The following is a 14,936-nucleotide window of genomic DNA, read 5'->3' on the forward strand; positions in this document are numbered from 1 at the left end:
CGGAGAGTGTCTGAGCTAGCAGCGCTGTCATGCAAAGCCCCTTTCCTGGTGTTTCACCAGGACAAGGTGGTTCTGCGTCCGGTTCCGGAATTTCTCCCTAAGGTGGTATCCCCCTTTCATCTCAATCAGGATATCTCCTTACCTTCTTTTTGTCCTCATCCAGTTCACCAATGTGAAAAGGATTTGCACTTGTTAGATCTGGTGAGAGCACTCAGACTCTACATTTCTCGTACGGCGCCCCTGCGCCGCTCGGATGCACTCTTTGTCCTTGTCGCTGGCCAGCGTAAAGGGTCACAGGCTTCCAAATCAACCCTGGCTCGGTGGATCAAGGAGCCAATTATCGAAGCTTACCGTTCGGCTGGGCTTCCGGTTCCCTCAGGGCTGAAGGCCCATTCTACCAGAGCCGTGGGCGCGTCCTGGGCTTTGAGGCACCAGGCTACGGCTCAGCAGGTGTGTCAGGCGGCTACCTGGTCGAGCCTGCACACTTTCACGAAGCACTATCAGGTGCATACCTATGCTTCGGCGGATGCCAGCCTAGGTAGACGAGTCCTTCAGGCGGCGGTTGCCCACCTGTAGGAAGAGGCCGTTTTACGGCTCTTTTACGAGGTATTATTTTACCCACCCAGGGACTGCTTTTGGACGTCCCAATTGTCTGGGTCTCCCAATAGAGCGACAAAGAAGAAGGGAATTTTGTTTACTTACCGTAAATTCCTTTTCTTCTAGCTCTAATTGGGAGACCCAGCACCCGCCCCTGTTTTTTTGTGTACACATGTTGTTCATGTTGAATGGTTTCAGTTCTCCGATATTCCTTCGGATTGAAGTTACGTTAAACCAGTTTATAATTCTTTTTCCTCCTTCTTGCTTTTGCACCAAAACTGAGGAGCCCGTGGGAGCACGGGGGTGTATAGGCAGAAGGGGAGGGGCTTAACACTTTTGAGTGTAATACTTTGTGCGGCCTCCGGAGGCATAGCCTATACACCCAATTGTCTGGGTCTCCCAATTGGAGCTAGAAGAAAAGGAATTTACGGTAAGTAAACAAAATTCCCTTCTTTAACTTATTTTATTAAATTAAAATATATTTTAAATTATAAATTTAATTAAAATAATAAAATCATAATGAAATTAAAATCATAACATTAAAATAATAATAAAAAATAATCATTTATTAACTTTTGCATCATTTGCTTTCTGTGACCTTTTGTTGTGCTGCCTCCAGAATGAGTAAACTGAGTATCAATCAGTGAGCTCACCATGACCAGTTCATTTTTTTTTTTTTTTTATTCTACATTTAGTGAGATATTACCTGTCAACCGATCAGATGAATGACTATATGATGCCAGAACCGGAGCCACTTTCTCTGAGCCCGAAAGTGGTGGTCCTGATTGTAGGATCCCTTTTGTTAGAGTTTAGGGTGTTCTTTTTGAGATGTTCCCGCCTGCTGTAGCTTCATACAGATCGGTCACTTTACTTTTGCTTTTTGGATACCATTTCACTTTTTCTCCCTTTTTGCTTACGATGCTGGTGAAATATTAGTGCAATGTTCCTTTCTGTAAACTCCTCCGCGCTCCGGTCTAGCAGGCGAGATTTCCCCCCGGGGCTTGTGCTGGAAGTTTCTGGTAACTGGGACTGTCGAGCCGCGTCCTACACATAGGACTCCTCATAACACATGTAGTATATTATATTACCATCAGGGGGCGGTCTTGTACTTTTTTCTATTTATTTATTTATTTATTTATTTATTTATTTTTTATTATTTTTTTTTTTTTTTTTTTTTCTTAAAGCTCACATGCAGTAACTATTTATTGATTTTTTTTCTCTATTTCTTTGCAGGGTGTAGAGTTCTTCGATGAGAAGCTGAATTCTTTATGCATGGCGTGGCTGGTGGATCACGGTAAGACGTGTGTTTTTTTTTTTTTTTTTTTTTTTTTTTTTTTTTTTTTTGTTTTTTAAATCTTCCATTTTCAGGCCCTCAGCGGAGTAAGTAGTGTTCACGCATGACCCCACTATCTGGATTTGGTAACCCTCCTCCACAATCGGACACTTGGCGGCATTACCCTTATTCCCGTTTCATAAATGGAGCATCGTGGAATAGTTCTTGAACATCACAATTTGGCAATTTTTACTACTTTATTAAAATTTTTTCATCCATTGAGATATTCACTTTCTTCTGATTTATAGCTTGTTGCCTAGGTGACCGACCACCGCAGCTATAACAAGATAGGCCGCAGCGGTGGACGGCAACAAAGTGTTAATATCTCAAATTGCTGCAAAAATCGCATTGGATCAACCCCCGGATACCTTTTTACATTGCATTACCGGACCCTTCTCTCGTTTCCAGTGTATGCCATCCGAGAGGCGGCAACAAGCAACCTGAAGAAGCTGGTGGAGAAGTTTGGTAAGGACTGGGCTCAGGCCACCATCATCCCCAAGGTACTGGCCATGTCCAATGATCCAAACTACCTGCATCGAATGACCACGCTGTTCTGCATCAACGTAAGTGATCGGCAGCTTCTCTTATACATTGTGCCCCCATAACTGTGCCCAGCGTCTGCCTCTGGAGACCCACACCCCATAACACATTAAGTGCGCTCTCCCCATTGCAATAATGCTACACACTTAGTGCGATTTTAGCACAGGTGGGCTCAGAAAAAGGGGGGCATTTAGATTTGGGAGTGCAGACCTCACTAGATTTTATTCGGTGGGAGCCGTGTGGTCTTGGTTCTTCCAGTGACATGAGACCTCCCCCTCCCCCAATGTTTCCACGGACAGTTGACCTGAGTGGAGGTTGTTTTTTTGAGATAAGTTAGGGGGCTTTATTGGTAACAACATTTTTTTTTTTTTTTTTTTTTTTTTTTTTTTTTTTTGTGGAGGGATTGCTACTATCTCTCAATAAAAATGCTCCCCCCCCCTCCCTCATACAGATCAATGTGCAGTAAAAGTGGTCGATCTTGTATGATGTAGATTGGACACTGCAGGATTTTTATTTTTTTTTTTTCTCTCCCCCCCCCCCCCCCCTTTTGAATTTGTGTTTCTTTGTCGCTCCATTGGGAGACCCAGACAATTGGGTGTATAGCTTCTGCCTCCGGAGGCCACACAAAGTATTACACTTAAAAGTGTAAAGCCCCTCCCCTTCTGCCTATACACCCCCCGTGCATCACGGGCTTCTCAGTTTTTATGCTTTGTGCGAAGGAGGCTGACATCCACGCATAGCTCCACATCTTAGTCAGCAGCAGCTGCTGACTATGTCGGATGGAAGAAAAGAGGGCCCATAACAGGGCCCCCAGCATGCTCCCTTCTCACCCCACTCTGGTCGGCGGTGTTAAGGTTGAGGTACCCATTGCGGGTACATAGGCAGGAGCCACATGCTGTTTTCCTTCCCCATCCCTTAATGGGCTCTGGGTGAAGTGGGACCCTAATCGGTCTCCAGGCACAGGGGACCGTGCTCCCTCCGCAGCCCCTGGGGAATCTGCTGGACAGGAGCCGGGTATCGTCAGGGACAAGGCCCTGCTACTTTGAGGTACTCTGTGTCCCCGTGGGGACCGCGCATGGAGCGCTTGTGCCATATACACTGCAGCACTGCTGGGTGTGTTAGTGCGCCGGGGACTACCGCGCCGGCCGCGCTTATATGCCGGCCACGCTTATAACTTTAGTCCCCGGCTTTTGCGGCCTAGTATCGCATATTCCCGCCCCCAGGCCTGTCAGTCAGGGGAAGGGCGGGACGCTGTACAGGACGTCAGCGCTGAGGGCTGGAGCATACTCTGTATCCTCCTCCCCCCTCATTCAGCACAGTGGGGCTCCAGATTCCCGCACTTTCTAGGGCACGCCCACGGCCCCCTCCTCCCCACAGAATGCCGGCAGCCATTCCTGTCAGCACTTCTGACGCTGGAGAGGAGAGACAACACGGCTCTGGGAGGCCCAGGCAGGGAATCTGGTGATCACACAACCGCTTTTTAGTGGTCGGTAAGCAGCACCTGAGGTGCTGGCCCCACTGAGTGCCGGAGTGTACATATATATATATATATGCTTATATGCTATACATTTACACTGTACGGTCGCACTGTTGATTTTTGGCTATATACCCTCCTGGATTGTACTCAGAGGAGACAACAGCATGTCGTCCGCAAAAAAGCAAGGGTGCCAAAGCACAGGCTTACTTTGCAACCTGTACCTCATGTGTGGCTATACTACCGGCAGGTTCCACCGATCCTCATTGTGTGCAATGCTCGGCCCCTGTGGCACTTACTCAGCCGGAGCCTCTGCTACTGGTGGCCCAGGTGGAACCACCTGCTACCACTGTCCAGGTGACCGGGACGGAGTTTGCAGTATTTGCTGACAAACTGTCTGAGAGTATGGATAAATGGTCTGCTAAGATACTAGAAGCCTTACAGTCCAGACCGGTGACTCAGGCCACGGGCACTGTTGAATCATTGACCCCAGGCCCCCCTCAGTTGGAGCAGCAAAGTGCTCCTGGGGTGACCCACGGATCCCGGGGTGAGGTCTCTGACATGGACCGCAGTCCCAGGCCGCCTAAGCGGGCTCGCTGGGAAATTCACTCGACTTCATCACACTATTCAGGGTCTCAGCAGGAGGACTCTCTGGATAATGAAGCGGAGGTAGCAGATCAGGATTCTGATCCTGAGACCGCTCTCAACTTGGATACACCTGATGGTGACGCCATAGTGAATGACCTTATAGCAACCATCAATCAGGTGTTGGATATTTCTCCACCAGCTCCTACAATTGAGGAGTCAGCTTCTCAGCAGGAGAAATTCCGTTTCAGGTCTCCCAAGCGTACATTGAGTATGTTTCTGGATCACTCTGACTTCAGAGAGGCAGTCCAGAAACACCGAGCTTGTCCAGATAAGCGTTTTTCCAAGCGCCTTAAGGATACACGTTATCCCTTCCCCCCTGACGTTGTCAAGGGCTGGGCTCAGTGTCCTAAGGTGGATCCTCCTGTCTCCAGACTGGCGGCTAGATCCATAGTTGCAGTGGAAGATGGGGCTTCACTCAAGGATGCCACTGACAGACAGATGGAGCTATGGTTGAAATCCATCTATGAAGCTATCGGCGCGTCTTTTGCTCCAGCATTCGCAGTCGTCTGGGCACTACAAGCTATCTCAGCTTGTCATGCGCAGATTAATGCAGTCACACGTACATCTGCTCCGCAAGTGGTGTCCTTAACCTCTCAGGCGTCGGCGTTTGCGTCCTACGCCATTAATGCTGTCCTGGACTCTACGAGCCGTACGGCGGTAGCATCCGCCAATTCGGTGGCAGTCCGCAGGGCCATGTGGCTACGTGAATGGAAGGCAGACTCCGCTTCCAAAAAGTTCTTAACCGGTTTGCCATTTTCTGGCGACCGCCTGTTTGAGCGATTGGATGAAATCATTAAACAATCCAAGGGAAAGGACTCATCCTTACCCCAGTCCAAACCAAACAGACCTCAACCACGGAAGGTACAATCGAGGTTTCGGTCCTTTCGGCCCGCGGGAAGGTCTCAGTTCTCCTCGTCCAAAAGGCCTCAAAAGGATCAGAGGAACTCCGATTCATGGCGGTCTAAGTCACGTCCTAAAAAGACCGCCGGAGGAACCGCTCCCAAGGCGGCCTCCTCATGACTCTCGGCCTCCTCACACCGCATCCTCGGTCGGTGGCAGGCTTTCCCACTTTTGCGACGCCTGGCTGCCACAGGTAAAAGACCGATGGGTGAGAGACATTCTATCCCACGGTTACAGGATAGAGTTCAGCTCTCGTCCTCGATTTTTCAGAACATCTCCGCCCCCCGAGAGAGCCGATGCTCTTCTTCAGGCGGTGTGCACTCTGAAGGCGGAAGGAGTGGTGATCACTGTTCCTCTTCAGCAACAGGGTCACGGTTTTTACTCCAACTTGTTTGTGGTACCGAAAAAGGACGGATCCTTCCGTCCTGTTCTGGACCTAAAACTGCTCAACAAACACGTAAAAACCAGGCGGTTCCGGATGGAATCGCTCCGCTCCGTCATAGCCTCAATGTCCCAAGGAGACTTCCTGGCATCAATCGACATCAAAGATGCTTATCTCCACGTACCGATTGCACCAGAGCATCAGCGCTTCCTGCGTTTCGCCATAGGAGACGAACACCTTCAGTTCGTGGCACTGCCTTTCGGCCTGGCGACAGCCCCACGGGTCTTCACCAAGGTCATGGCAGCAGTGGTAGCAGTCCTACACTCTCAGGGACACTCGGTGATCCCTTACTTAGACGATCTGCTGGTCAAGGCACCCTCTCAAGTGGCATGCCAACACAGCCTGAACATTGCTCTGGAGACTCTCCAGAGTTTCGGGTGGATCATCAATTTTCCAAAGTCAAATCTGACACCGGCCCAATCACTGACATATCTTGGCATGGAGTTTCATACTCTCTCAGCGATAGTGAAGCTTCCGCTGGACAAACAGCGTTCACTACAGACAGGGGTGCAATCTCTCCTTCAAGGCCAGTCACACCCCCTGAGGCGCCTCATGCACTTCCTAGGGAAGATGGTAGCAGCAATGGAGGCAGTTCCTTTTGCGCAGTTTCATCTGCGTCCACTTCAATGGGACATTCTCCGCAAATGGGACGGGAAGTCGACGTCCCTCGACAGGAACGTCTCCCTTTCACGGGCAGCCAAGGCTTCCCTTCAGTGGTGGCTTCTCCCCACTTCTCTGTCGGGGGGGAAATCCTTCCTTCCCCCATCATGGGCTGTGGTCACGACGGACGCGAGCCTGTCAGGGTGGGGAGCGGTCTTTCTCCACCACAGGGCTCAGGGAACCTGGACTCCGACAGAGTCCTCCCTTCAGATCAATGTTCTGGAGATAAGGGCAGTGTATCTTGCCCTAAAGGCGTTCCAGCCGTGGCTGGAAGGCAAGCAGATCCGAATTCAGTCGGACAACTCCACAGCGGTGGCATACATCAACCACCAAGGCGGCACACGCAGTCGGCAAGCCTTCCAGGAAGTCCGGCGGATTCTGATGTGGGTGGAAGCCACGGCCTCCACCATATCCGCAGTTCACATCCCGGGCGTAGAAAACTGGGAAGCAGACTTTCTCAGTCGCCAGGGCATGGACGCAGGGGAATGGTCCCTTCACCCGGACGTGTTTCAGGAGATCTGTTGCCGCTGGGGGATGCCGGACGTCGACCTAATGGCGTCCCGGCACAACAACAAGGTCCCAACATTCATGGCACGGTCTCAAGATCACAGAGCTCTGGCGGCAGACGCCTTAGTTCAGGATTGGTCGCAGTTTCAACTCCCTTATGTGTTTCCTCCTCTGGCACTGTTGCCCAGAGTGTTACGCAAGATCAGGTCCGACTGCCGCCGCTCCATACTCGTCGCTCCAGACTGGCCGAGGAGGTCGTGGTACCCGGATCTGTGGCATCTCACGGTGGGCCAACCATGGGCACTACCAGACCGACCAGACTTGCTGTCTCAAGGGCCGTTTTTCCATCTGAATTCTGCGGCCCTCAACCTGACTGTGTGGCCATTGAGTCCTGGATCCTAGCGTCTTCAGGGTTATCTCAAGAGGTCATTGCCACTATGAGACAGGCTAGGAAACCAACGTCCGCCAAGATCTACCACAGGACGTGGAGGATATTCCTATCTTGGTGCTCTGATCAGGGTTTTTCTCCCTGGCCATTTGCCTTGCCCACTTTTCTTTCCTTCCTTCAATCCGGATTGAAAAAAGGGTTGTCGCTCGGCTCTCTTAAGGGACAAGTCTCAGCGCTCTCTGTTTTTTTCAGAAGCGCCTGGCCAGACTTCCACAGGTACGCACGTTCCTGCAGGGGGTTTGTCACATAGTCCCTCCTTACAAGCGGCCGTTAGAACCCTGGGATCTGAACAGGGTGCTGACGGTTCTTCAGAAACCACCTTTCGAGCCAATGAGGGATATTCCTCTCTCACGCCTTTCGCAGAAAGTGGCCTTCCTAGTAGCAGTCACATCACTTCGGAGAGTGTCTGAGCTAGCAGCGCTGTCATGCAAAGCCCCTTTCCTGGTGTTTCACCAGGACAAGGTGGTTCTGCGTCCGGTTCCGGAATTTCTCCCTAAGGTGGTATCCCCCTTTCATCTCAATCAGGATATCTCCTTACCCTCTTTTTGTCCTCATCCAGTTCACCAGTGTGAAAAGGACTTGCACTTGTTAGATCTGGTGAGAGCACTCAGACTCTACATTTCTCGTACGGCGCCCCTGCGCCGCTCGGATGCACTCTTTGTCCTTGTCGCTGGCCAGCGTAAAGGGTCACAGGCTTCCAAATCAACCCTGGCTCGGTGGATCAAGGAACCAATTCTCGAAGCTTACCGATCTTCTGGGCTTCCGGTTCCCTCAGGGCTGAAAGCCCATTCTACCAGAGCCGTGGGTGCGTCCTGGGCTTTGGGCACCAGGCTACGGCTCAGCAGGTGTGTCAGGCGGCTACCTGGTCGAGCCTGCACACTTTCACGAAACACTATCAAGTGCATACCTATGCTTCGGCGGATGCCAGCCTAGGTAGGCAAGTCCTTCAGGCGGCGGTTGCCCACCTGTAGGAAAGGGCCGTTTTACGGCTCTATTACGAGGTATTATTTTACCCACCCAGGGACTGCTTTTGGACGTCCCAATTGTCTGGGTCTCCCAATGGAGCGACAAAGAAGAAGGGAATTTTGTTTACTTACCGTAAATTCCTTTTCTTCTAGCTCCAATTGGGAGACCCAGCACCCGCCCCTGTTCCCTTCGGGCTGTTGTTCTTTGTGTACACATGTTGTTCATGTTGAATGGTTTCAGTTCTCCGAAATTCCTTCGGATTGAATTTACTTTAAACCAATTTATAACTTTCCTCCTTCCTGCTTTTGCACCAAAACTGAGGAGCCCGTGATGCACGGGGGGTGTATAGGCAGAAGGGGAGGGGCTTTACACTTTTAAGTGTAATACTTTGCGTGGCCTCCGGAGGCAGAAGCTATACACCCAATTGTCTGGGTCTCCCAATTGGAGCTAGAAGAAAAGGAATTTACGGTAAGTAAACAAAATTCCCTTCTTTGTTTTGCTAGGGAAATAAAATGCATCAAAACGAATAATGAGCAAGTTTCGAAATACCCGGATACATGATACTTGTAACGAGCAGTGTCTAAGGGTGCTTTCACACTTGCGTTCAGCGGAGTCCGTCACTATGGAGAATAGCGCAGTCCGTTAACGCACTGCGCTATTCTCCATAGACTTGTATGGACGCGCTGGACGACGCAGCGTCGTTATTTTGACGCTGCGTCGGGCGGAAGGAACGCAGCATGGAACTTTTTTTTTTTTTTTTTTTTTTTTTTTGAGCGGCGGAAACCTTTAGTTTTCGCTGCGCATGGTTGTTTTGTTTTTTTTTTTGTTTTTTTTTTTTAATCACAAACTATATTTTGTTTCTTGGTGGCTGAACGTTCAGCTGAGCACCCGGCGGCCGGGTATTGAGAGCTCTCAGCTGAGCGCCCGGCAGCCGGGTATTGAGAGCGATCAGCTGAGCGCCCGGCGGCTTGGTATTGAGAGCGATCAGCTGAGCGCCCGGCGGCCGGGTATTGAGAGCGATCAGCTGAGCGCCCGGCAGCCGGCATGTGAGAGCAATCAGCTGAGCGCCCGGCAGCCGGGTATTGAGAGCTCTCAGCTGAGCGGTCACAATAGTCTGCTGCCGGTAAAACTGTAAAGAAGAAAAAATAATAAAAAAAAAAAGCTTTCCGTTGTTTTGTACGATCCGTTGCATCTGTCTCACAACGCAACGCAACGGATGCTGTTCAACGCAAGTGTGAAAGTAGCCTAATACTTGCATTGCACACGCTACTCAGAACGCGTACACGAGTATTACACAGTACTCGTTACGAATATTGCGAATCTGAGGACGTCAAAACTCGCTCATCATTAATCAAAACCTCTTTCTTCAGCGCTCTATTGGGAGACCCAGACGATTGGGGTATAGCTACTGCCCTCCGGAGGCCACACAAAGCACTACACTAAAGTGCAAGGCCCCTCCCCTTCTGGCTATACCCCCCCCGTGGTATCACGGGTTCTCCAGTTTTCAAGCTTTGTGCGAAGGAGGTCAGACATCCACGCATAGCTCCACAGATTTTAGTCAGCAGTAGCTGCTGACTATTTCGGATGGAAGAAAAGAGGGCCCATATAGGGCCCCCAGCATGCTCCCTTCTCACCCGTGGATGGTGTTGTAAGGTTGAGGTACCTATTGCTGGTACAGGGGCTGGAGCCCCACATGCTGTTTTCCTTCCACATCCCCTTGTAGGGCTCTGTGGAAGTGGGATCCTGCCGGCCTCTAAGCTCTGACGCCGGGCTCCATCCACAGACCCAGTTGAACCTGATGGATATGGAGCAGGAGTACAATCAGGGACATGGCCCTGCATCATACAGGTACTCTGTGTCCCCGGCAGGCACAGACACACTCCGGGCTGGCTGGGTGTTGTAGTGCGCCGGGGACCGTAACGTTGGAGTTAGTGTTCCTACAGTTTACTGGGGGACTTTGTGTTGTGGGAACGCAGCGCCGATCCCCACTGGACCGGCGGGGCTGCTGTGACTTGTAGTGCGCCGGGGACACGCCGACCGCGCTTTTACGGCGGCGGCGTTTATAAATCCAGTCCCCGGCTTTTGCGGCCTAGCTCCGCTTCGTTCCCGCCCCCACCCTGTCAATCAGGGTAGGGGAGAGACGCTGTTTCGCAGCAGCGACGAGGGCTGGAGCCTGATTTACATGCTCCAGCCCTCTCACTAGGCACAGAGGGAAGCAGGCTTCCCGCTCTTAGTCAGGAACGCCCAGGGCCCGCCCCCCCTCCTCTCCCAGGACGCCGGCAGCCATTACATGCAGTCTGGCTGGAGGAAGGACGCAAGGCTCTGGGAGACCTGGACTAGGGGGCTTTTGGCGACCACACACCCGCTCTTAAGCGGGCGGTAAGCGGCATTTCAGCTGGCCCCTCTAGTGCCTCAGTGTGTATTGGTGTACTGTGTCACCAGATATATATATTTATTTATTTCTTGCACTGTGAGGTCGCTTCCTGGCTGGATACCCAGATCGCTCTGAGGAAGCAGCAACATGTCATCCACAAAACGCAAGGCTGCCAAGGCTAGGGCTGTGTACACTGCGTGTGCTGCATGTGGGGCTGCTCTACCAGCAGGTTCCAAAGACCCCCATTGTGTGCAATGCTCAGATCCGGTGCTGCTTCGCCAGCCGGAGTCCGGAGGGGTAGTGACCCAGGCTGAGACGCTTGTAAGTCCTGCCCCGGTGTCAGGGACAGACTTTGCAGTTTTTGCTGATGGAATGTCTGTGACTATGGCAAAAATCCTTGAAACTTTGCAATCCATGACTGGGGCTCAGTCTATGGACACGGCGAGGTCTCTGTCCTCTAATCCCCCTCAGTTGGAATTAATCCAGACTGCAAGGGGGTCCCCGGCTTCCCAGGTTGAGTATTATGACTCAGATGATGGCCCCAGCCACCCTAAGCGAGCTCGCTGGGAAAGACCCTCAACGTCATCACACTGCTCAGGGTCTCAGCGCAATCAGTCGCCCTGTGATGCGTCTGAAGAGAGTGATCAGGAGTCTTATCCTGGAATCCCTCTCAATCTGGATACCCCGGATGGGGACGCCATGGTAAACGAGCTTATCTCAGCCATCAATAGACTGTTGGATATTTCTCCCCCAGCTCCTTCTGCAGAGGAGGCAGCTGCAGAGCAGGAGAAGTTTCGTTTCCTCTATCCCAAGCGTAAATTGAGTGCTTTCTTGGATCACTCTGACTTCAGAGAGTCAATCCAGAAACACGACGCTCATCCAGAAAGGCGTTTCTCTAAACGTTCTAAGGATACACGTTTTCCTTTCCCCCCTGATGTGGTCAAGCGCTGGACCCAGTGTCCAAAAGTAGACCCCCCGATTTCCAAACTTGCAGCTAGATCCATAGTTGCAGTGGAGGATGGCGCTTCACTTAAGGATGCCAATGACAGACAGATGGACCTTTGGTTAAAATCTGTCTATGAAGCTATCGGCGCGTCGTTTGCTCCAGCATTCGCAGCCGTATGGGCACTCCAAGCTATTTCAGCTGGGTTAGCAAAAGTGGATGCTATCATACATCCAGCGGTGCCGCAAGTGGCGTCCCTTACCTCGCAGATGTCTGCGTTTGCGTCTTACGCTATCAATGCGGTCCTAGAATCTACCAGCCGCACCTCAATGGCGTCCGCCGATTCGGTAGTTTTGCGCAGAGCCTTGTGGTTAAAGGACTGGAAAGCAGATGCTGGTTCCAAAAAATGTTTAACCAGCTTGCCTTCATCTAGAGATAGACTGTTTGGCGAGCCATTGGCTGACATCATTAAACAGTCCAAGGGTAAAGACTCTTCCTTACCCCAGCCCAGATCAAGCAAACCTCAGCAGAAAAAATGGCAGCAGAGGTTTCAGTCCTTTCGAGGTTCGGGCAAGACACTATTCTCCTCGTCCAAAGGGACTCAGAGGACGCAAAGAGTCTCAGATTCCTGGCGGGCTCACGCACGCCCCAAGAAAGCAAATGGAGGAACCGCTTCCAAAGCGGCTACCTCATGACTTCCAGCCCCCCCCCCTCCGCATCTCCGGTCGGGGGCAGGCTCTCCCGCTTTTCCGACATTTGGATGTCACAGGTCAAAGACCGGTGGGTGACAAACATTTTGTCTCGCGGGTACAGAATCGAGTTCAGTTCTCGTCCTCCAGCTCGGTTCTTCAGAACCTTCCCACATCCAGACCGAGCAGATGCCCTGCTGCAGGCGGTAGACTCCCTAAGAGCGGAAGGAGTAGTGGTTCCTGTACCGCCTCAGGAACAAGGGCGAGGGTTTTACTCCAATCTCTTTGTGGTTCCAAAAAAGGACGGCTCGTTCCGTCCTGTTCTGGATCTAAAGCTGCTCAACAAACATGTGCACGCCAGACGGTTCCGGATGGAAACCCTCCGCTCTGTCGTTGCCTCAATGTCTCAAGGAGACTTCCTTGCCTCAATAGACATCAAAGATGCTTATCTCCACGTGCCAATTGCTACAGAACATCAACGTTTTCTACGTTTTGTGATAGGAAACGACCATCTTCAGTTCGTAGCTCTGCCATTCGGTCTGGCGACAGCCCCCCGGGTCTTCACCAAGGTCATGGCGGCGGTGGTAGCAGTCTTGCACTCTCAGGGACACTCGGTGATCCCTTACCTAGGCGATCTACTTGTCAAGGCACCCTCTCAAGAGGCATGCCAACTCAGTCTACAGGCTACGCTGGAGACTCTACAGACGTTCGGATGGATCATCAACTTTCCAAAGTCGAATCTGTCACCGTCACAGTCGCTAACGTATCTTGGCATGGAGTTTCATACTCGAGCAGCGAGAGTGAAGCTTCCGCTGAACAAGCAGCGGTCCCTACAGACAGGGGTGCAATCCCTCCTTCAAGGCCAGTCGCACCCCTTACGGCGCCTCATGCACTTCCTCGGGAAGATGGTGGCAGCCATGGAAGCAGTTCCCTTTGCGCAGTTTCATCTGCGCCCACTTCAATGGGACATTCTCCGCCAATGGGACGGGAAGTCAACGTCCCTGGACAGGAAAGTCTCTCTTTCCCAGACGGCCAAGGACTCTCTACAATGGTGGCTCCTTCCCACCTCATTGTCTCAGGGAAGATCCTTCCTGCCCCCATCCTGGGCAGTGGTCACGACAGATGCGAGTCTGTCAGGGTGGGGAGCAGTGTTTCTCCACCACAGGGCCCAGGGGACGTGGACTCCGCAGGAGTCCACCCTTCAGATCAATGTTCTGGAAATCAGGGCAGTGTATCTTGCCCTACTGGCCTTCCAACAGTGGCTGGAAGGAAAGCAGATCCGAATCCAGTCGGACAACTCCACAGCGGTGGCATACATCAACCACCAAGGAGGGACGCGCAGTCGGCAAGCATTCCAAGAAGTCCGGCGCATTCTAATGTGGGTGGAGGACACAGCATCCACCATATCCGCGGTTCACATCCCAGGCGTAGAAAATTGGGAAGCAGACTTCCTCAGTCGCCAGGGCATGGACGCAGGGGAGTGGTCCCTTCACCCGGACGTGTTTCAGGAAATCTGTCGCCGATGGGGAGTGCCGGACGTCGACCTAATGGCGTCCCGGCACAACAACAAGGTCCCGGCATTCATGGCGAGGTCGCGCGATCAAAGAGCTTTGGCGGCAGACGCATTAGTTCAAGATTGGTCGCGGTTCCGGCCCCCATACGTCTTCCCACCTCTGGCACTCTTGCCCAGAGTGTTACGCAAGATCAGATCCGATTGCAGCCGCGTCATACTCGTCGCCCCAGACTGGCCGAGGAGATCGTGGTATCCGGATCTGTGGCATCTCACGGTCGGTCGACCGTGGTCACTGCCAGACCGACCAGACTTACTGTTCCAAGGGCCGTTTTTCCATCAGAATTCTGCGGCCCTGAACCTGACTGTGTGGCCATTGAGTCCTGGATCCTAGCGTCTGCAGGATTATCCCAAGGAGTTGTGGCCACAATGAGACAGGCTAGAAAGTCGACTTCTGCTAAGATCTACCACAGAACGTGGAAGATTTTCTTATCCTGGTGTTCCGCTCAGGGAGTGTCTCCCTGGCCATTTGCATTGCCCACTTTTCTTTCTTTCCTGCAATCGGGGTTAGAAAAGGGCTTGTCGCTCAGCTCCCTTAAAGGGCAAGTATCGGCACTATCCGTGTTTTTTCAGAAGCGTCTAGCACGTCTTCCTAAGGTGCGCACGTTCCTGCAGGGGGTCTGTCATATTGTGCCCCCGTACAAGCGGCCTGTTAGATCCATGGGATCTGAACAGGGTACTAGTTGCTCTCCAGAAGCCGCCTTTCGAGCCTCTGAAGGAAGTTTCCTTTTCTCGCCTGTCACAGAAAGTGGCGTTTCTTGTTGCGATCACATCGCTTCGGCGAGTGTCGGAGCTGGCAGCTCTGTCATCCAAGGCTCCCTTCCTGGTGTTCCACCAGGACAAGG

General features: G+C 52.0%; 1 protein-coding gene across 1 annotated transcript in view; it reads left to right on the top strand.

Annotated features, from left to right (window-relative positions):
• The window catches only part of PPP2R1A (protein phosphatase 2 scaffold subunit Aalpha), a 95,447-nt gene that overhangs the window by 64,546 nt on the left and 15,965 nt on the right, over nucleotides 1–14,936 (top strand). The window contains exons 11-12 of the mRNA XM_075329054.1: nucleotides 1,831–1,891; nucleotides 2,339–2,493. Coding sequence (XP_075185169.1) covers nucleotides 1,831–1,891; nucleotides 2,339–2,493 — 216 coding nt within the window. The remainder of the gene's footprint in view (nucleotides 1–1,830; nucleotides 1,892–2,338; nucleotides 2,494–14,936) is intronic.

Source organism: Anomaloglossus baeobatrachus, chromosome 11, assembly GCF_048569485.1.
Source record: "Anomaloglossus baeobatrachus isolate aAnoBae1 chromosome 11, aAnoBae1.hap1, whole genome shotgun sequence".
Classification (NCBI taxonomy): Eukaryota; Metazoa; Chordata; class Amphibia; order Anura; family Aromobatidae; genus Anomaloglossus; species Anomaloglossus baeobatrachus.